Source organism: Amblyomma maculatum, chromosome 8 (assembly GCF_055883805.1).
Source record: "Amblyomma maculatum isolate TAMU_Amacu chromosome 8, ASM5588380v1, whole genome shotgun sequence".
In the NCBI taxonomy this organism is placed as follows: domain Eukaryota; kingdom Metazoa; phylum Arthropoda; class Arachnida; order Ixodida; family Ixodidae; genus Amblyomma; species Amblyomma maculatum.
The window spans coordinates 61,555,054-61,577,752 of record NC_139351.1 but is presented as its reverse complement, the minus strand read 5'-3'; the positions used below and the strand labels follow the sequence as shown (position 1 = coordinate 61,577,752).

Sequence of the window (22,699 nt, the reverse complement as noted above, 5' to 3'; positions counted from 1 at the left end):
GCCAGGGCACGGGAGCGGGCGGAGGTGGGTCGCTGCTCCAGGCTCAATGGGGCTGAGAACAAGGGGCCATCGCTCTTTGCAGCGGGGCTTCTTGGCACCGGTGTGCTGTTCATGCCATCATTGCACAACCTGCTGCTTCAATAGCGGATAACGCGCGTCTCGTTCTTTCTCTGTGTTTCAATTCTCATCTGTCCGCATGCTTCGTGCTCCCTCCAATTGGCTCATCTTCCCGGGATACATCGCGCACTTTACGCGGTTGATATCACAATCTGGACCACGCAACGCAACCTGGGCCACAAGGAGTCCTGCTTGCAGGCAGCGACGACCGTAGTCGACGACTATGCGACCTACGGCGGGCTCCAGTGCGCCCCAGCTAAATCTGAATTTGTGCACGTACGACCCTCTATTCCAGACACAACTCAGCTGCGCAGGAGAAACTCGGGGTGATTTCTCGAAAGAGCGCACACGTGCCTTTGCTGAGCTCAGCGCACACTTCCGCGCCGAACAAAAACAATACCCACCACAACGCTCCTCCCTTACCACCAGAGAACAGCATCTCTGGCGACGGCTGCAAACGAGGACTCCCCCCCCCCCCTCCCTCCCTATTATCTCACTCTCGATCAATCCCGCCAACCAGCCCCTCTGCCAAGCCCCTAAAGCGCCACTGACCCATACCCTACTGACCTGCCCTGCGGATCGGTGTCACACCGGCCATGGGAAGACTGGAAGACCACACTACGCTCCAAGGACCAGCCGAAGCAAAAGATCGCAGTTGGCCGGGATGCCGGCGTCATGGACAAATTGAACATGAAGGTGTGAGTGCGGTGGGACCGTGCGGGTACCTAGGTGGCCCCGAATGATGATGAATATAATGACTGCAAACAAAATGGCGTATACCCACGGCAGGACATTGACCCTTTCGTCAATAAATGTTTTGTCATCCTTCTCCTCCACGCATTCTACAGGGCAAATTATGCCCAGAAGAGATCTTTCATGACTGCGCGTGCCTTCGTTGGGATGTGAAGACAAAAAGGAAGAATTGGTATCAGGCCAGCCATTGCGCCTGTTACGTAGACGAGCAGCGAACCAGTTGCCTGTCAGTGCATTACAACGAGGTCCGTGCCCCCTCAAAGCGTTGTGGCTGTAGGCAGCTTTCGTTACTTGCACTGAACTCCACAGAAGGGCAGTTTTTTGTAATGATGGATCCGCGCTATTTGGACGAGGCTCAGCTTCATGCTATGGGCGTAACAGAGGCATCACCGGTGCGAGGACAAAGCCCTGCTGAGCGATACGACATGGAAGCCGAATCGGAGTTCGGAGAGCCATTTTACAAACAACTCCAGGTGCCCAGGTGGGACTCCAAGCTTCTCTCCGGCCGTGGCCATGGCCCTGCTATTCCTCCCGTCTGGGAACTGTGGCGATCGAGCAAAGAAGGCACAGAGGAGGGAAAGACGAACAGCAGCTCGACACCACTTTGCCACCTGTGCGCAGAGCACGCAGGAGACTCAGGTGAGTTGCTAATTGCATCTACAGCCAATTTTGTACTCATGCTTTTGCAATTTTGAGGATACAGTGTTAGGTTCCCCCCAAACGTTTATCAGTATTTTGCATCACCTAACGTTACATTACACGTTTGCTATGATTTTAAGCATAAGCACATGTTCTTTTTAGATTTCAGTGTGAGAATGTAAGGACTAGTGGCAATTCATTTTGGGTTGCCAGCTGTAACGGCATAGTGCTCTTTTAAAAAGGCTTAATATAGAGTCACCACTCAAAAGCTGTCCAGACTTGACGGTTGAGGGTATTTACATAATTGTGACTAGTGTGGTATCGTCAAAGAGACAGTACGCAGCAGATTCTTTTTCCTTCCTCACTCTCTCTGCTTGCGCGCGAGCAATAACAAACACTTCTTCGTTATCAAATTTCCGCCCGCACTTAAAAAAAATAGGAATGCTGGTGAATGTTTAAAGGCTCCCTAATGTATCACGTAGTCCTTGAATCTTGCTGGAAGTTTCTTTTCACGTGTGCTTCTGCGGGGCGTAGGAAGAGGAGTAGGATTTGCTACTGTTGTGGCACAGGTGAATTAAGGAGGGTCTTCTGTTGGTTCCATGTTTGGCGAAGAGCACATGGAGAGGGTGTCCGGGCTGGTTGGACTCTGTGGGGTTGTAGAGGTGTAACGTTGGTCCGCGCATCCGAGACGTGAACTGGTCGGCCTTCGTGGGCAGTCTGTTGGCAGAAAAATGTCGACGAAGAGAGCCGCCTGAGCTGAGGATGGAGTTTGGTGCTACACGCCTGCTTGACTAACCGGCGAAAATTTGGATGAGTCACTTCCATCATCCAGCGAGACCACGTCGCCTAACAACTCTTCGAGGTTCTGAAAACCCAGCAGCCAGCTTGCCTCGTGCAGTCGGATTGCGAACGTTCCCATAGTCTCCAGTCTGAAATTCCCGGTGCCTTAATTTCAGGCTGGAGACTATGCAAACCAGTTCCTTTACCGGTTAACCTCCCCGCCTTTCCTCCTAATCTTCTTCCTCCTCCTCCCGGTGCCTGGCTCCACTCCGCTGATCTGCATAACGCTTGTACTTGGATTGATTCTCTTCGAGCCGCTGGTGTAAGAGCTTAAGCGCTCTTGTAGGATCTCTCGAGAAACACTGATCCGGTAGACCCACGATGTTAAGTATTTTGCGAGGCATCCGGCCATGAAGCAGGATGGCTGGGGCGATTCCTGTTGTGGCACGTGGCGTACAGCTGTAGACACCGATATAGTTGATGGTAGCAGTACGTAAGTCATGTCGTTCGCATAGAGCCAGCGGAACATATGCTTCGATAACTTTATTAAATCGTTCCACAGTACATTGTCTTGAGGGTGGTAAACCGAGGAGTAGCAGTGGCGTATTACCTGTTCGTGAAAGAGATCCGGGTATGAAAATTGAGGTCCATGATTTGACACTATTCCTTGAGGGTTACCTTCCCGTGCGCAGATACCAAGCAGAAACTATTGAACTGTCGCGGTTGTGATGGTATAGTCGCTAGACAAAAATATGTACACAAATGACTGGCGACAAGAGCTGTGATATCTCACCACACGGCACTGTGGTTCCCAATCATCGTGCCGTTCTCATTTTTGTAGTAGAGGGGGGGGGGACCTTTATCCTTAGCGTCGAAGTGTCGCATTTGAGATACTATTCCGTCACTAATGCTATTCACGTACAGCAAGAACAATAGTGGCCCCAACACGGTTCCCTGGGGAACACGAGACACAACCTGCACTCTTTGAAACTCGGCGCCATTCACAACCACAAACTGCTGACTAGACATAGGTAATCTCTTACCCATGATATCACTTGAAGACTGATATTGTAAAACATTTTTTGAATTAGTAAAGAATGTGTCACGGTATCAAATATATACGATTGCTTAGTATATTGTCTGCAGCTAGTTACGCTACATTATCTAAGGAATTAACGAGGGAGGCAGATTTGAGCAAATAGTTTAAAAAACAAAATTTTCAAAATATTTGTATTCGTTTCTATTCGGCGTGTTTTATGCGTTGACATCACTTTGCTGAAATGTGCACCGTGACGTCATCCTGATCACCCCGAGTGCTCCCTGCCACGTAATCCCCGCAAACATGCTAATTTCGTCCGCCCCCACACTCTCTGCAGCACCCTGGTACGTTTCACTTCAATTGGAATCCACTTATTCACCCTTACTGACCATCCCATGTGTTGCCTTTGAATTACGTACTTAGCCCTTGCCTATGTTTCCTTTATTTCGACTACAATGTCATCAATCCGCATTTGTTTTCCGAGTCACGGCTAGAACATCTTCGGCGGAAATCTTTCTGCCAGGTTACACATAAATGACTTCCGGTTATGGAACTCTGAAAGCAAAAACCTCCCCCCCCCAAAAAAAAATAAATAAATAACACCGCGAACGCCCCAACCACAAAATCGCCTTTGAGGATTCGAGCGTCTTGGTCATTGAGGCTAATCTTTTTAAACGACAGCACGTTGAGTCTGTTCATCCGGATCACAGCGGCAAAATTCGATAGGAGTCCGGTAACGATACCCTACGTGTACAACGCTGGACTCCGCCCCGTTTTGGAAAAGGGCAAGCGAAGGCCCCTGTCTGCTAGTTCGGGCTCGCAGTTCAACCGCTCCTAGTGAAAGGAGTGAGCCGGTCCTGGAACGCTTTTGGTTGGTGCTAGTGTTTTCTCAACTTTCGTGCCCGACTCACACTCCCTGCTTCCAGTTTCCTTACATATTATCTATAAGCTTCCAAGCTATAGCTCTCTCTGTATTCGGGAATTTTAGATCGGTCCTTTCTCACTTCCTCCACGCCTCCGTCCCATAGACGAGCCCAGGTGACATACAAACATTATGAACCTTCCCCTTGTGAGTATCCTTGAGAGGCTCTTCATTATTATATAGCCTGCCATTTGTGTTCCACTCCAGCGTTAATCCGGGAAAGTAGTCAAAGGTCTGTTTCGGTGCTGTACATATCAGTGAAACGATTAAATAATCTGCTCTTTTCTTTGTCGCGGTTTTCTGACTTGGCCCTGATCTCGTGAAATAGGTTTCCTCACAGCGGCCCCATTCTATTCTTTAACCTCTCGTATATTGTTGTCTCCTTATATCATACTGCAGTTTAAACAAATCTTTGTACTTAAAATGTGATATTAGAACACTTCCTGCATGAATTTCTATTACATGTTCAGGTTTATTTACGTCTACTGTATTGCTATTAAATCAAACTATAAAAATATGTTTGTGGAAGAAGCTTTGAACAAACATTTCAATTACCGGAACCTCCATCTTCTTTTTGTGCGGAACTGCTTGCAGTGCAAGAGGCGCTTCGCTCTGTGACCGCCATTTCCATGCTTCCCACGGCCCGTATTATCACACGTACAGATGCCCTCCAGGTGACAAAGCTACTTAGACGAGTTAGTAGTAGCCCGGAAATCTGCCAGAACATACACAGTCTAGCGGCTCGCATACCAAATCCAATTCGTATTGAATGGACCCCGCGTGACTTTTTAAGTGCTCAAAGCCAAGTGGATTCTGCGACCCGCCTTTAAAACTACACCTCGACATCGCCAAACCTCATAAAATTGGACAATGCCACCCTACTTTTAACAAGAAAGGAGCACCTCTGGCGCCGTACACGTCCTTTTATACCTCCGTGTACGGTAAGCCTCCCCCGCGGTCTAACCCGTGCAGAGGAGGTAGCGCTTCGGAGGATTAGAGTTGGGGTGGCCCTAACACCAGCAGTGATCCGAAAGTGGCCACAATTTCGGTATTTATATCCACACCCTGGGTGCCCCATCTGCAAGTCTAGAAATATAGAAGCTGACATCCATCACCTACTGTGAGATTGTCCGGCGTTGAAGCCAACGCGGATCCGGCACCTGGTGGCAGCTGGCCTCTACCATAATCCGCAGTCATATGCTGTTTGGACACTGGGACCGCATCATCGTTCACTCTTCGATTTCATTGCATCAGCCAACCTTTTTTCATTTATTTGACCACACCCTCATCCATCATAACATTCCTTTTATGCCCGCAGGGAATACACTTCGCAAAAAAAATGCAAGCTACGCTGAACCAGCCTTTTGTAATATTTGGTGGCGGCGCACTGTATTATTAAGCATCAGGGAAGAAATATGAAAAATCTTCTAGAGATAATAGGATAAAATACATTTCTACCTGCCGTAATAGCAAACTCACATCTGAAAACTTTTAGGAAATAAAATGCATTATAAAAATACCTTGCTAAAATCTATGTCTCCCTTTAAGAGGCTGTAGAGGGCAATTGTATTCTAACTACATTTTGCAGAAAAATTATTAAGTCGAAAATGTGACAGACATTACTCACAAAATATATAGGCAAATTGCATTTAAAAAAAAAAACTCCTTCTAAGCGAACACTCCAGCCAGCCAAACTGAATTAATTTGTATAACTGGATAATTCCCAGAATGCGAGCACGACCGTTGAAAACTGTCCACACTCGTAATAAATGAAGTTATAGGCTATGAAATTAAACGGTGGCACAAAGCACACTCGTGAAGGCGCATCGACATAATCTCGTATGAGGCAGTCACATACGACCAAAGTTTGCAGATATTGTGGCTCTGCGCCTATAGTGCTCTTGAATGATTTGGGTGTCTTGCTTCCGTGCACGAAGAGAACATCACACTCGCATATGCAATAGGCGGAAACGTATGATAATCAAACGAAAAATACGTCTAGCGAAACACGTGTCCCACGCCTGCAGTTGTGGCATTTGTAGTTAAGCACTTAATATGTGCCATAGTAAATGTTGAATAGTGCCTCCGGCGCAAATACCTTGAACGCATAGTTATAATTGAATGATGTTCAGCTTGGAGACAACCTTTGCTGCTCGAACTTTGCATGTCTTCACGCTGAGCACAACATTCGTCAGCAAGTTAGTGGCCCTTTTGATTGCTTTTAATGTTATGCAGTGTAAGCGGGCTTCTCTTTAATTCAGAAAACTATACTTTGGTTACCAAAGACTTTTGATCGAACCTGTATTTACTGCATCAATATTCTTACTCCATAAGCTATTTGTCATTCGACACCAATCGGGATCAGATATCTTAGCGGCGCGATTTTCTCTGCAGATAAAAGTGAATCGGACTCACAGTCAAACAGCACGGATACGCCACGGTGGCCTAGCAGAGATTTGCAGCTGCGTCTGGTAGGACTGACTGTACTTGCGGCATTGCTTCTCTTTACCGTTGTGGCTGTTACTACGAAGATCAACCGGGTCATCCTCACCGCCGTGGACACGGAGTCACCCGATGCAACTGGGAAGGTGCGGAATGAAGTGATTTACCACCAGAAAGAGAAATCATAACAAAATGTGTATGTAGATGTTGCTTGCGTTTCGTAGTTTTTGAAAGGTGCAACCAGAGCCACCTGTGTTCAGTGGCGGTATAAAGATATGTGCACGCTCTGCTGATCGGACGTGTATGATGGCAATTGATAAAATACTGCTTTTCTAACCGAATGCGAGTAGTTTGTTATGCTTCTTTAAGTAACACATTTCTCCGAGAGGAGGAGGAGGAGAAACTATTTATTGAGAATTAAATGACTTGGGAAGGGAGGTGCGTGTGGTTCTGGAGCTGAGTGACAGACCCTATTCCGGGACGACAATGGTCGCCGCCGCTGCCCGAGCTCTCTGGTCCGAGAGAAAAACTTTGAAAGCATGAAGGAACTATTCAAGGTGTAGTGATTCTGACTCCATTACGTATGTCGTACAAAAAGAGGAGAGCTTGGAGGAAGTCGAGGAAAAACAGTGCTCGCATATAAATGTGTTTACAAGAAGGTGAACAAGCAGTATCTGTCACTCTTGTAAACACCTGACCGCGCCGTAAAGGAAGGAAGGAAGCAAGGAAAGAAGGAAGGAGGAAGGGATGGAGGGAAGGGAAGGAAATAAGGAAGGAAGTTAAGAAACTAGAATGAGAGAAAAGAGGAGCCGTAGTGGAGTGCTAGGGAGTAGTTTCGGCCACCTGGGGATCTTTAACGAGTGCTGAGTTCACACAACACACGGAAGCCTCTTCGTTCGAATAGTTCAAATGAGAATACCCTGTAATTGTTAAATTGGACAGCTGTTCTCATTTACGGTGCGAAATATGCTAAAACGCTTTTCGCTTGATTTTTACGCGTGCGTTTTTAAATACATAAGATTTACAATTAAACCTGAGGGAGCCCAATGGTCATAAGTGACATGAGCTATCATAACTACTTCTGTGATGCTGGTCAGGTGGGTGGCACCAGTAGCGAGGTGGCAAGTTTTCGGCATTTAGATGTGCAAAGGGTAGTGAAGGCGTTTGTCCGTCACCTGACTAAACGCTAAAATTGTTTGTGGAGGGGAAGCGGCCACAGGCTGTCAATGCTATTTTGAAGTGATCGATGTATATAATGTTACGTCAGTCACATGGCCACATGCTGGATGTCTATGCTGGTCACGGGTCTAGGCTGCGCAATAAGGCTACGAATTAAGTTGTATAGCAATATAGTTTGCTCTCCTACTTCAAAACTGATTTTATTGTCATACATTCGAATATAGGCTCAGCTTGTCGACTCAAGGGGAGAGGCCACTGATTCCGGCCTTCCCAATCGCCTGTTGCCGGACCTCATTGGCAAGAAGGCTGGGTCGAGCAGAGAGGTAGATGATGATGACGATCGAATCGTTCTTTCTACTGACGTCAATGAGGAGGAGAGAGACGCTGGGTCCAGCGAGGACGCTGATGACGAGCGTGGCGAGTCGGCGATTCCTGATCCATCGGCTTCGGAGGTTCCCCCTGATTCTGGCGATAACTATGACATGCCGAAGAAACGAGAAGACGAGAAAGGAGGTTCCTACCCTGCGCAGGTAAGTTGGCGCCTCGTCATCTCATCTACTTCCGCAAAGAGACAGCCATAAAGGCTCTCATTTTTGGAGATCGAGCACCAAAGCATTCTTCATTCTTATGAATGCGTTGCCTGCGAAATTCCAGGTTAATTAAATTATTCACTGACAACTCTGTGTGTACGATAAAACTTACGATAAAATAAAATATATAAAAATAATAAATAAAGGCTACAAGAAACGCGAAAAGCATGCAAATGGCTATAGTAAAAAAAGAACGGTTGCAGTTGCAGCATTATGAAAAATGTTACCTTTTTATTTCATATACAGCACTGCGATGCTTCAGATACAGTGTCAAGATATAAAAAACTTACAACCGACCTCAGATAGAATGAGCGCGTAGAATAAGTGCAGAGAACTCAATGAAATGTACAGGGTATTTGAAAAGCGCATTCACAAATTCAATGCTCTACATAAACCCCAACATGGTGACCATTCTGGCTAGTTGGTGTGAATCTAACATTGAACAAGCGGAAGACGCTAAACACAAAAAAAGAAGAACACGGGTTGCTGGTTCAGTAGGTTTCATATATCTTTTGAAACATAGAATGTACACCAAAATGATATCGGAACACGCTGCCTGTATTTGAGATGACAGCTGCTGTATTTGAGATTACAAAACCCAAACGTAACAAAACTGGAAAACGTAAATCTGTAAGGTTAATTTATACCTCACAAAAGACGCGCATCCCCATCAACGCTCTTGCTAGACGCCATCTTCGAAAGGCTGGCCTCTAGACGTTACCAAGAGAGGATGACACGATTTTACTGGCTTTTATTGCGAAAGCAATACTACTTGCACTTTCAAGCCTTTGACGTACCGTGGCGGTGCCACCATTGACCTTTCACGTGACCTCTGTGGGACGTCACGCCGAAGAGCAGGTGTCCTACGCGGCCGAAAGGGGCCTCTCGTGCTCTCCACAAAAATCGGAACTGTTTATCCACAACTCGAAGGCGCTCAGGTGTAAACGCTAGATAAACATCAGCGTAACAGCAGACGGCCAAATAGTACCAAAAGTCGAACAAATTAGGATCTTGGGGCTGTTTTTACAAGCAGATGGGTACAACGATACAACGGTAAAGAAACTGAACGCGTACGCCACGCAAGTCACGGGTCTGTTCAGGAGAATCGCACTAAAGGGTCGAGGCCTTAAGGAACGAAGCCTCCTGAAACTAATGCAGGCTTACATCACTAGCCGCATATGTTACTCCACACCATTCCTAAACATTAGATCAGACGAAAAGCAGAGAATAGACGCACTCATCAGACGATGCGCAAAGAGGGCGCTGGGACTACCCATCTCGACCTCGACTGAACGCCTCCTCGAAATGGGGGTGCACAACAATTGGACGGAACTAGCGGAGGCTGTGCGCATGGCGCAACTAGAAAGATTAAGCAGAACCACCACGGGCAGAACCATCCTCGGCTGGGTGGGACTGCAGTCAGATAGAGGAACAAGCCACAAAGTAGACATTCCACGAGAGTGTCGCGAATTTATAATAGTGCCCCCCCTACCTAAAAACATGCACCCTACGTACAACAAGGAGAGGAGACAAAATAGGGCCGAGACGCTCGCAAAGAAAGCGGGGAAAATGAAGCCGGGGGAGGTCGCCTACGTGGACGCGGCTAGCGGGAAGTCGGGAGCGGCGGTGGCTGTGGTCGTCAACGGCCGCGGCGTGCCCGCCGCCGCCGCGTCCGTTAGAAGCCGAAATGTAGACACGGCTGAAGAAGTTGCAATAGCGCTCGCTTGCGTTGGAACGGAAGCCAGCATAGTTATTAGTGACAGCAAAACAGCTGTTTGGAACTTTGGAAAAGGGAGGGTCTCGACGGAGGCAGCCAGAATTTTAGAGAAAGGAAAACTTGAAAGATTCGAATTATTTGGACCCCCGCGCACGAGTCCGTCCCCGGCAACGAGGCGGTGCACGAGCTAGCCCGAGCTCTCTACTTCCGGGCATCCGTAGAGCCGCCTGATTGCGATGGGATGGACGAGAGGCTGCAAACTTAAAATTTTACAACACTACAGACTTAGCAGAAGGTCCCTGCCACCACCGGACCGAACGCTAACTAACAAGGAGGCCGTCGCTTGGCGGCGCCTGCAAGCTGGGAATTTCCCAAGTCCCGTCTGGCTTTTCCACACGCAAGTGGAGGAAAAGGCGGACGATAAATGCGAAACCTGCGGATAAAGGGGTACTCTGGATCACATAATCTGGCAATGCCTTGATTTCCCTGGCGCCAAGGAAAACATAAATAGTAGAGAAGCCTGGGAACTGCTACTGCGGAGCGAGTCCCCCGCCAACCAGCCGCAAGCTGTCCGCCTGGCGGCTGAAGCCGCGAAGAAACACTGTCACTTCGCCTGTCTTTAGTCGCGGAGGCCCCGGCCTCCGTCCCATAGGCCTGCGTGCCGGGGGCGGGGAGTAGGGGGCCTCCTACATCGGTGGAAAAATAAAGTTCACAACAACAACAACAACAACAACAGGGCGACCATCTCGCGCCGTCTGCGAGCAGTGGCTATACAGTGGCAGTGCCACCACCGGCCTAACTTCCGCGCTGTCCGCCAGGAGCGCAACAGGTGTTGTGACGTCACGCCGAAGAGCTGGGAGACCATCTCGCGCCGTCTGCGAGTAGTGGCGGTGCTTCCGCCGGCGGTTTAACATCTGCTTCGACGATGCCATCTACCACTAGGGAAGTTCGTCGCAATGAGCGTAAGAGACAGCAGCGAGCTACAGAGACGGAGGAACAGTGTATCCATGTCGTATCCAGAGTGAATAATTGTGTAACCACTACAGTCTAATCATAACAAGCATATCCATAAGCACCACCACCAGCCGAACATTAGATGAACGTGGGCGTAGCCATGGGTATTGCTTTCGCAATCTACCGGGATTAACCAAGCTAAGCCTCTGCCAATGTTTCTCATGAGAAATTAGATATTCGTAAAACGGTTTGCTCGGACACCACTCACTCGCGCGCAACATGTTCATATCGCTCGAAATAGTTAAAGAATACTGTAAACGAAGACTTTTAAAAATTCATTATTTCCTGGGACTATTCGCCAGTGGAACGCTTTTGCTGATGACGTTGTCCGTCGCACAAGTGCATTATTATTATGTCGCTCATGGTCCTTAAAATCTGAAAAAGTGCACAGCACTGTTTTTACCTAAACGTAATAGTGCCGTTGCATCAGGATGGAGGAGGAGGAGGAGGAAGAACATTTATTTCCGCCGAATATGGTGCAGCAGCCACCTACGTGTCCGCACGCAGGCGTCCGGGGAGGCAGTCTATCACACCGCGGCCAGAGGACACCCGGCCTCGTCTAGGAGAAGAGGTCTTCAGCCTCGGCCGCCAGGCGGACGGCGAATAGCTGTGTTTTTTCGTCGGAGCTTCTTAGCGTGGTCTCCCATTCATCGCTAGTTTTAATCGCGTTGCGCCCTGGGGCACGAACGCATCTCCATATTATATGATCTAATGTTGCCACGTGGCCGCAAAATTTACAAATTTCGGTTTCTGCACCGTCCCTCTTCCGCCCTCTGGCACCCGTCCAACTCCTCCACAGGGGCGAAAAGAAATTTCGAGCTTGGAGTCTTCTCCAGTCGTACGATTCCTTTTTACTCAGGGATCTAACCGGTGGCGGATATATCCTCCGGTCTTTCTTCAAGTTGTCGGTTACATCCCTAAAGGTACCTATACATTCTTTGGTTTTAGATGTTGTGGAGGCGTCCGCAGCACCCCGAGGTAGCGAGGAGCGGGCGAGCATGTGGGCAGCCTCGTTGCCGGCGAGACCGGCGTGTGCTGGGGTCCAGATTATGGTCACGCATTCGGCGAGAGACGACTAGTTCAGAAGTTTTGCAGCACGATTGCTGACTCTACCCTTGCTAAAATTTCTAACCGCCGCTTTGCTATCGCTGATGACGTGTTTCACGCCTGGTCGTGCAATGGCAATTGCTATTGCAATCTCCTCCGCCTCTACCGGCGGTAGATCTCGATTTCTTTCTATTCCTATGGCGATCCCAGTGTCCAATAGGGCGACCGAGCTTACGTCGCCTTCTTTCCCGATCGCTGCATCGGTGTAGGCGACCGATCCCGGCGGGAGTTGGTCCAATTCGTTAGCGAGGTGCTTAGCTCTGCTTTTCCTCCTCCCCTCGTCGTGTACGGGGTGCATGTTCTTCGGTATGGGCGAGACGTATAGATGCTTTCTGATTTCTCGATCTATGCTTTCTCTGACACTTTCGCCTTCCCCGGGCGCTAGTAGGTTTACCCAATCGAGGATTTGCCTACCCGCCGCCGTTCCTGCGAGTCGCTCTCTCTGGGACAGCCTGACCGCCGCAGCCAGCTCTTTCCACTCATTATGCAACCCCATTTTCTCTAGAATGTCGTTAGAAGTAGTTATGGGGAGTCCTAGAGCGCACTTCGTGCATCTCCTAATTATGGTGTTTAATTTGTGTTCTTCGGTCTTGTTGATATTTAGGGATGGATTGTTTTTTTGTGGAAAAAAGTTTGCCTTTAGAAGCAAAGCCTCATTACGCTACCTCGGGCAACCATCGTGTACTTCGAAAATTTCACCTCCAAGTGATCTTGACAGATGTCGCTCCGTTCCTTTCTTATAACCAATTTAGATGGTTGGTTGGTTGGTTCACAGAAAGGGAAAGACGCTGTATCTGTCACACTTACTCTGTGGACACCTGAACCGCGCCGTAAGGGAAGGGAGGAAGGTGGGAGTGAAAGTGGAAAGAGAGAAAGGGAGGGGGGCGTAGTGGAGGGCTACGGAGTAATTTCGACCACCTGGGGATCTTTAACGTGCGCTGACATCACACAGCACACGGGCGCCACTTCGTTTCGCCTCCATCGAAACGCAGCCGCCGAGGTCGGGTTCGAACCCGGGAACTCCGGCACAGTAGACGGGCGTCTTACCACTGCGCCACCCCGGCGGGGCGAACCAATTTAGAATGGAAGCGAAAGCTTCACTACGCTATGCATAGCAGGTCTTTGTTGTTGTTGTTGTTGTGGCTGTAGGCGGAAGGAAAGGAAAATGCACGCGCCTGCTACTGGCTCTGTAGCTGAGCCACCTCCGCTCCCTCGTGCGTGACACTAAATTTGGCAAAGTGATTTGGAGCAAATTGAGTGTGGGTGTCCACGATTTTGTGTTCACCCAAATGAATACTGCGCCTTCCTTTTCCCAAGAACTAGCCTAATTCCATCTTCCCTTCTTTTACGGCATGGTCAGGTGTCCACAGAACAAGCGTGACAGATACTGCGCCTTTCCTTTCTTATGAGCCAAATTTTAACGGAGACGCAGTCCTGGATTGTGCGATGCCCGTATTGTTGTTGTTGTTGCGACTGTAGGAAGAAGGAGAAAAAAATGCACGCGCCTGCTACTGGCTCTATACCTGAGCGACCTTCGCTGCCTCGTGCGGACAAAAGAGAGAATAAATAAAATATAAATAAATAAGAAGCGAAAGGCGCAGTATCTATCACACTTGTTTCTGTGGGCACCTGAACCGCAGTGTAAGGGAAAGAAAAAGGTGGAAGTGAAAGTGGAAAGAGAGGAAGAGAAGCCGTAGTGGAGGGCTACGGAGTAATTTCGACCACCTGGGGATCTTTAACGTGCGCTAACATCGCACAGCACACGGACGCCTCTTCGTTTCGCCTCTATCGAAATGCAGCCGCCGAGGTCGGGTTCGAACCCGGGTACTCCGGCACAGTAGTTGGGCGTCTTACCACTGCACCACCCCGGCGGGGCTCGAACCCGGGTAAACTGATTTATTTACAAAAATTCGGCGGCAGGCTAGCCCCCCTGCAAGCGGCGTTGACGTACCAGTCCCAGCCCCGTAGGGTGGCGCAGTGGTTAGGGCGCTCGACTACTGTGACCTAGGGGGCGGGATCGGATCCCGGCCGCGGCGGGCGATGTTCAGCATTGACTTAAAGCAAGGCGCCTGTGGGCTGTGCAATGTCAGTGCACGTTACGAAACCCTAGGAGGTCGACATTTCCGGAGCCCTCCACTACGGCGTCTTTCATAGTTTTTAATTGGTTCACAGGTCTCTTATAGTCTGAATCGCTTTGAGATTTTAAATTACATAAACCATCTTTTCACGTTAACTGTAAAGCGGGGTCACTAATCTACTGTTAGAAGAGTTGAGCTGCTTCTGAATGATCTGTTGATAAAAATAAATTTGCATAAAGAACTGAAGCTCCTTGATCCACATTTTATATTTCTCGCCCGACACTTCATCAAAAGGAAAGTCAAGAAGTATAGCGACTAACGTGACAGTCACCATTTCAATTCTATTTATAAGAATGCCAGGGAATTGATAGAAGCGTTTTATATCAAAAAGAAAGGCGGCATGTGCGTAAGCGATACATCAATTGTTTTATATAACTGTGAAAAGATATTCCTGGAGCGCGCCTTATCAGGTCGTTCCTGAGCTTTAGGTGACACCTACGCATGTGACTACAAAACTATTTAGGTACGTTTTCTTACATGCAATAAAATCAGTTGGGAGTTGGCGCTTCGTCCTGTCACTTACCTTTGTGTCTGTTTTTTGCGCCTTAAACTATTTTAAATATGAACCAAAACCAACTAGCTCAGCAGCAAGTGCTTTTATACGATTATCTATTCCTTTGCTGCCTTTTACCTTATGGGTATTGTGGTGGTTTGGTTTGATTTGTGGGGTTTAACGTCCCAAAGCAACTCAGGCTATGAGAGGCGCCGTAGTGGAGGACCCCGGAAATTTCCACAACCTGGGAATGGATGGATGGACTAAACTTTAATGTCCAACAGATAAGGTGATCTACCCACCCCCCGACACGCAGGTCAAGGGGCGGGTGCCGTCGCCTCAGAGGCAGGCCGGGAGGTGTTGGGTCCCAGCAGCCTCTTCAGCCAGTTGGACGAGTAGGAGATGGAGCTCAGGCTCCGAGTTGCGCAGCAGGGTCTCCCAGGTGTCTCTACAGCCTATATTGTTCGTCCTCCTGGGAGAATACGGGCATTTCCATATTATGTGGTCTTTAACGTGCACTGATATCGCGCAGCACACGAGTGCCTTGCTTTTCGCCTCCATCGAAAAGCGGGCGCCGAGGCCGGGATTCAATCCCGCGTCCTTGGGAACAGTAGTCGAGCGCTGTAACCACTGCGCCACCCCGACGGGGTCTTATGGGTATTGTATTCATGCATCCGCGTTGCAAGGTATTCTGCTGGAAGAGTTGACTTTCGGAAAGGCATGCTGCGCTAGCATCAAGCACTGCTGAGAATACACACAACAGCGCAGTCGTGCTCATTCTCCGTTATCCTTCGTCTGTCAATACTGGATTCCTTAAAATGTCCTTTATTAATCTCACAAATTACGAAGCGTCATATGCTGGCTGAAGTTAATAATATTCACGTTGACTGAAGTCATATAAAAACGCTACAAAGAAGGAGACCGTGTTTGGATGTGTGCGTTTGCGGTTGTTCAGAGAAATGCTTTCCTTTTACTACTGTCCGCCAAAGCGCCCGCAACAGCCCAATTTCTCTGCTTTCCGAGGAAAAACCCAACTGCCTGACAGTCATGTACACGTACTGCACGGAAGCCAAGCGCGAGTTCCACTACCGGGCCTCTGTGAATTCCTGCTTGGCCACCTCCCTAGACCCTGTGGTGCAGCTGTGTGCTCGGGGTAAAAACAGGTTCGCTTCCTTGGCCGACTGTGAGCACAGTTGCGCTTTAAGAGAGCGGCCGAGGGACGCCTGCTTCGAGACACCTATCTTCACCGGCTGCAACAGGTATGGGCCGTGTTTGCAAGGCCACACGACTTTAATATCACATGGCCATTTTCTGCAATAAAATGCATGCCTTAAGAAGGTCGGGCATCGCTGCTAATTACTAGAAGCTTTCCAGTTTTCTCGGCCCTGAGGTTTCAGTATGTATTACAGGCTATGCAGAATAAAGTCGTCAGGGTCAAGGAACAAACAGCACAAGTTTCGAGAGAAGAATAAACACGCACTCTGGTGTTCTGTGTTCCTTTCTTCGTTTCAGTCATTTTTTCTCTTCCCTTCCTGTGTACTACCACCACGCAGAAATTTGCCCGCCAACTCGCTCTCCTATATAGTCGTCGCTGCTTCTATCGCATTATGTTATTGCCCGAAAATGAATTACAAATCGACAACCATGTTTAGCTTGAGTAAATAATGAGTGGTTGCATAGTTTTTGTAAATCAGATAATAGAGAGCTGTACTTACACGTGACGGTGCATGGCTGAGCTAGTTTGATTTAGGAGACCGTTTATCGGGAAACTGTTCTAGCAGTATTGACTGCTTTAAAATAACGAGCGCAGAAAGCGTTGTTTGTCAATATTCGGTGCATTCAGTACAAACTATGTTTTCTGCATTTCCCTCTTCTAGGGAAGACGTAAGGGACAGCTGGTGGTTCTATGAAGGCGGCCGCTGCCATTTGTGGAGCTTCCCTTCGGGCACGTGCCCGTCTAATGGCAGCGCCGTGTTCGCCACGGCCGCCGAATGCTCAGGAAAGTGCGCCGGCCACCGCGGACGCCAGCGGTACCCTCCCTGCAGCAAGCCCCGGGCCGTGCCTTGTGAGAGGCGCAACCTGCGGTTTCCTTACTTCGCCCACTTCTCGATGCCCGAAGGCCGTGCCACCTGCTTGCGAGCATCGGCTGCCGTAGTCAGTGGCCACCGGTGCCTGGCCGGTAGAAATCGGTTCCCGTCCTTGGCCGATTGCAAAGAATCCTGCATCAAGAAGACGCCCTAGCGGCGGCGGCTATTTTATGAACGTATTGTTGTCTAGAACAAACCCATCATTGGCGCCAGACAACGAAATTCGATGAGTTTATTAATCTAATGCACGTCTTGCTTCAAAAAGAAAATGAAGAGCCGCTTACTCAGTGCATTGTTCCTGTACACGCCTAGTCGCCAATATAGTGTGAAGCCGTACTCTCTAGGCGTGCTTCCAGGCATCCCCATTTTCCCATAATATAATCCTTTATAAGGGACACGCTTTAAAGAAATATAGGAATTTGGGTAGAGAACATTTTTCTTTCTTCCCTATGATTCACGATGCGTATTCAATGAATAGGGAAGATACCCTCCCAGTGTTCTACCAGTCATAAGTTCATTGCTTTTTTTTAGAGAGAAAAAAAAATCTCAATAATGCCTTCTTTTTCGCGCCGATAAGAAAGCAGATGAAAGCCAGGTGGTTCGTAGCACCAAGCGTGATAGCAACCATCTCTGATCCAACTATCTCGCTTATCACTTAGCGCCTTCCTCTCCTAGAGGAAAGAAGGGGGAACTAAGTTTCGTTTCGTTCTTTTTGGCACTGCGCACAAAGCACAGGAAAAAGCGATAACGAAAAAAAAAAATCAGTTGAGGTGGGTCCCCCTCCCATGAAAGCGCGATTCAAGGAACCTCGAAGGATGCATTCTTATATCACCCTCGAAACTCAAAGGTGACTCAGAATTAGAATTGCCTCTCCACATCGCGCCTTTTTATAACCTCCGCGTTGATACGTCCGTCTTATTGTCGTCTTCATCGTCTTCTGTTCACCAATTAGCGTTTGCAATGTCCCCGACTTCTTCTTCGTCATCATCTTAATCTTTCGTTTTTCCACGTAATCCTTTTCGCTGTCGTAGTCTTTGCTTTCACAAAAAGCCTCTCTATTTGGCCTCTCACATGTGACACTTATCATATCACATAACCTGTCAACAAATCTGCGCATGGCCATATTACTAATTACCACTTGTTAGAGGCATGCCCTTTATTCTACGCTGACGGCGCCGACAATAACAGAACCGGACTTTCTACAGTGAGAGCGGCATTAGCACGTTAGGCAATGACCCAGAATATCTCTCAGCAGATGATGCATTATGCACTATGGGTCGTAGCCTTCAATGAAATGTGAAATGTTGCATCACTAATGAACTGCGCTCTTTGTGCAAGGCTGCACATTCGAGGCAAATTGCGCAATACTTGTAAAGTTATCACGCGCCGTGTTGGTTTCCCCCAGTAGAAATTTAGGCAAGGGTTTTGAGCAATATAAGCAACCTTTAAGAATCTCGTTCGAAGTCCTCCTTCGGCGCTGATGTGCATCAAAATACTACCAAGAAGCGTTCACAAGGAAGCTGGTTCGCGATAAACAAGTAGTATTTGAAAGCGTTGAAGTTTAATTCCACATTTAATGAGAGGTTGTAGACCAACGTCTTATTTTGGTGTCTCTATATGGGCGAACCTCTGCGACGCTATAGCGTAAGGGAACTCGGACTCAGAAATTCAAAACAAATTTCGTTACCAGCGAGAGATGGCGTATCAGATTAAAGAGTTGGCGTATCTGAGCCACGTGAATGCCAAGTGATTCCTGTTCGCTCGCCTCTGATGTCGTTGCAATTGCAGAAGTGTGTTACGTGTGGTGGTAGGCGAGGCTATGACCTTTCTGTTGTGGCGAAGAAACGGAAGTTTATCGAATCTAGAAAGTTATGGTTTATTACCTACGGTCGGAGCAAATTTATAATGCAACAAGCGGCTTAGCAGTAAGTGGTTTTGCTGGGGACCACGCTTACCTACTCGTGCTTATGTGCAATTTCTGTCCTTATGAATCACACTCTTGTGGTTGCCGCTAGACGAACACAGAAACAGAGAGCGAACTATCCCTTAGAGACCTGTAAATAATGTGCACAAAGTCCTGTGCCACGACTGTCTCAGTGCCTTTACTACCGGAGAAGCTGGCTTATACTGGGTTTAGGGTGTAGCCTGAAAAATGTTAGTGGAACGTAATTCTTTCCTCGAGCATGTTGCACGTTAGGCTTTAAGTACTGAATAGTTACCTTCGCAACAGTATGTTATTCTGCTGACACACGAAATAAAATGATTATGTAGTGCGTGACATTTGTCTCCTGTGCTCTCTGTCTAAGTTTGTCATACAAAGTACCTTGAGTGTAACACCCTTAGTTTTGGAACACATCTGACTGCTGCATTTTCCAAATACGTTATTGTGAATACACCGCGCTTAAACCTCGAAAACGGCGCTCTTCAGTCTGGTAAACTGCTTAAAGTAGGTGGCAATGCATTCTGGTTTCAGGACGAGTAATTTGACAGCTTGGAATCATACCGTATATAAGGAATATCCTTTTGTTTTCCTACGACTCTTGTCCCCTCATGGTACCACGATAGTTAACTATACCTCTATAAACACGTGGGCTGGATTATCAAAGATGGGCAATCTGGGAAAAGTGTGATAGCGTGCGTAGCTTTTCTCTGCGGCATTTCTTGCATCCACTTTAGAGAAAATGCTGTATAATTTCTACTCGTCTCGCGACTTATCTCATATTATTAAGCAGTATTATCTGGCATAGCCATTAGCGTATGTTATTACACTGCAATATTATGTGAAAAACCAAATGACGTAAAATTTCTATTTACTTAGCCTTATGGACATCCCTCCATGCCCCGTTGAAAATACGTGACTGAGCAACGAAGGGCCCGCCATGGCTGGATGACATTCTGACCCTTCACTCTCGGAGCTGAGTTGGCAGTCCTTGTCTCGCACAACCATCTAGAGAAATCTGCGGTTTTGCGTCGATTTGGCGAACGAAGACAACGTTTTCTTGTAGAACGAGGCCTTCAAAGCAGTCGCGTTACGTACCTATTCGCTCGCATCGAATAAGAACTAAAAATTCTTCCCCTTTTTGAAAACTTGCGTGTGTGTGGAAAAGCAGCCACATCTACACGGACCCATTTAGGGCGCACTTAGAGCTTGCCTGCAAAGTGTCTCTCCTTCTCGTGAGTGGTTAAAAATTGAGGGGCCCTTAATCTCCGCCGTCCCCAGCAGATTTACTCTCTCCAATATTCTAGTAAAAGAAATCAATGTGCGAGGTTTTTGTGAGTGTTCTAACCAAATTTAAAAGCTTTTGCGCAGAGCCGATAACGGAGAAATAATTTTTGAAAAGGGCTCCTGGCCACCAATCGCAACCGATTAGTACGACGCGTACCTTGTGAAATTTTCCCATATGACAAAAACGTCCCATGTGACGTCATCGAGGCGTGCTGGGTGCGCCCACTCGTTTGACGTTCGCACGCGTACTAAGGTGTTGTCGCAGTTTTGTTTCTTCCGCGCAGGGTTGTGTTCAGTCGAGAAAGGAGAGGAGGAGCGTCAATTTCAGCCGCCGATATATTCGCTGAGAGTGGCGCTCGCTAAACCATTTTTTTTTCGGTTGAGTAGGAGACTGCTGGGATGCATATTACTCGTGTCAGTTTTCTAGTTTTAATAGACAACCTTTTATGAACCCTTTAAAGACACGACATCAATTTGTCAATTGTTGCTGTGTCTGGCTCTCCTTGTGCGGCATCTTTCGGGTACATGTACTTGGGTGTTTACCTAGTCAATAACGCCTTAATTTCTTCATCTATTGTCTCAAGCATAGTATTTAGCGTACACTCTCGAGCCGCCACTTTATCTGATCACATTATACATGAGGACCACACTATCGACCTCAAGCCTGGTTACCTTTACTAGATGCCTGTATATGTCTCCCGGAATTTCGATGTGCGACCAAAGGGAGAGCTCAACGCTATGGTTATTGTTTATAACAAGTTGCGGGTGCGACGTGGTTAAATTGGATAGAAGTACTTCCATGCAATAAAGAAAAAATGTCCCAGGCGTGGCTCAGATGGTTAAACCGCTCGACTGGCGATCCGAGGATTCGAGGAAGGGAGGCTCGATTCCCAGTGGAGACAAATTTTGTTTCATAAGGAGATCGTAGCTGCGCCTCATCATGTGCACGGCGCAGTTGCGGCCACCCGAAGTTTCGCTCTGGCTGTCATATTGTTGGTTTCGCAACAAAACATGGCAAAACATGTGGCAGGACTGAGCGGCAGGATGGATGGATGGAATGGATGGAATATAGGAGCGTCCCCTTTGAAACGGGGTGGTAGCAGTAGCTATCATGCTCATTTTTCTCCATATATCTTAATTATTGATTTAGAATGGTTAACTAAACCATCATTCTATTTTCTAAATTTTTTGTTTCTACATTACTAACATTATGTCACTGCTCTGCTTTTAAGCCAACAATCTTCCAGTCGTTTTTTGCTAGTTTCCACCGCCGGCTTATTCACCCGGCCACTGTTATCTCTAAACCTCAGAGCTTCAGGAACAGTGATTGCGCCTGCATCAACTTCCGGATAGATACCATTACATTCGAGTATAATATGGTCAATTGTTTCACTGGAGGTACCACATACAGCACATGCGTCATCTCCATTGTTAAATTTCTTTTTGTAGCTGCGTGTTCGAAGGCACCCTGATCTAGCTTCAAAAAGTAGTGCACTACCTCTTGAGTTATCAAAGAAATCTTCCTTCCTGATCTGCATTTTCCACTTTCGGTATAATTCCACATTCTGTTTCTTTTCCATCGAATTTATCCAATTTTTACCTTCTGTGTTTTTCACCCGTTGCTTAATACTCTTTATTTCTCCGTCCTTGTTACTAGCATACTTACTATTCAGTTTCCTAGTTCTTTTCCTCCATTGTGAGTCAACGCTTTTAAGTACAGGTATTTAAATACTTTAGCTGCCCATCTGTCACTGCCCATTTTCCTCAGGCGTTCCTCATATAATATTTTACTCTGAGCTTCCCGTACTTCGAAAGATGCCCAGCCCATATCTCCCTGTGCCGCCTCATTTGTAGTTTTGCCGTGGGCACCTAGTGCTAATCGTCCAACGGATCTCTGATTTATTTCTAATGTCGACTGTACCCCTGAGTTTAGGCACAAAACCGCATTTCCGAAAGTAAGTCCGGGCACTCTAATTCATTTCCAAATACCCCTCAAAACCTCATACCTATTGTATCCTCACAATGCCTTATGCTTCATTATCCCGGAATTCCTTCGCCCTTTGGCCTTAAGTGATTGCTCATGCTTTCCAATGTATGCCAATCCTTCGTTCACCCATACCCCCAGATATTTATATTCTGCTACTCTAGGTATTTCATGGCCTTGTATTTTAAGACCCTGATTAGTTGAGCTGTTGAAAATCATCAGACCCGACTTAACTGCGCTGAAACTGAAGCCTAGAGCGTCCCCTTCGTCTCCGCAATACTTAACTAGAGTTTACAATTCTTCCAGACTCTCAGCTAGCAGCACAATATCATCTGCATACATCAAACCGGGGAGGCGCTGCTCTACCGCCTTTCCACCTAATCTATATGACAGGTTAAAACCTAGGTTACTGTCTTGTATCCTCCGTTCCAGGTTTATCGTATAAAGCATGAACAGCAGCGGTGATAGAGGA

At 47.5% G+C, this 22,699-nt stretch overlaps 1 protein-coding gene across 1 annotated transcript; it reads left to right on the top strand.

The window, feature by feature from the left end:
- Positions 1 to 1,199: 1,199 nt before the first annotated feature.
- Positions 1,200 to 17,171, top strand: LOC146181259 (uncharacterized). The gene is made up of 5 exons (XM_084575742.1): positions 1,200 to 1,509; positions 6,645 to 6,838; positions 8,096 to 8,401; positions 15,954 to 16,189; positions 16,808 to 17,171. Exons 1-5 carry the CDS (start codon positions 1,200 to 1,202, stop codon positions 17,169 to 17,171), a joined length of 1,410 nt encoding a protein of 469 aa, XP_084431868.1.
- Positions 17,172 to 22,699: the final 5,528 nt, after the last annotated feature.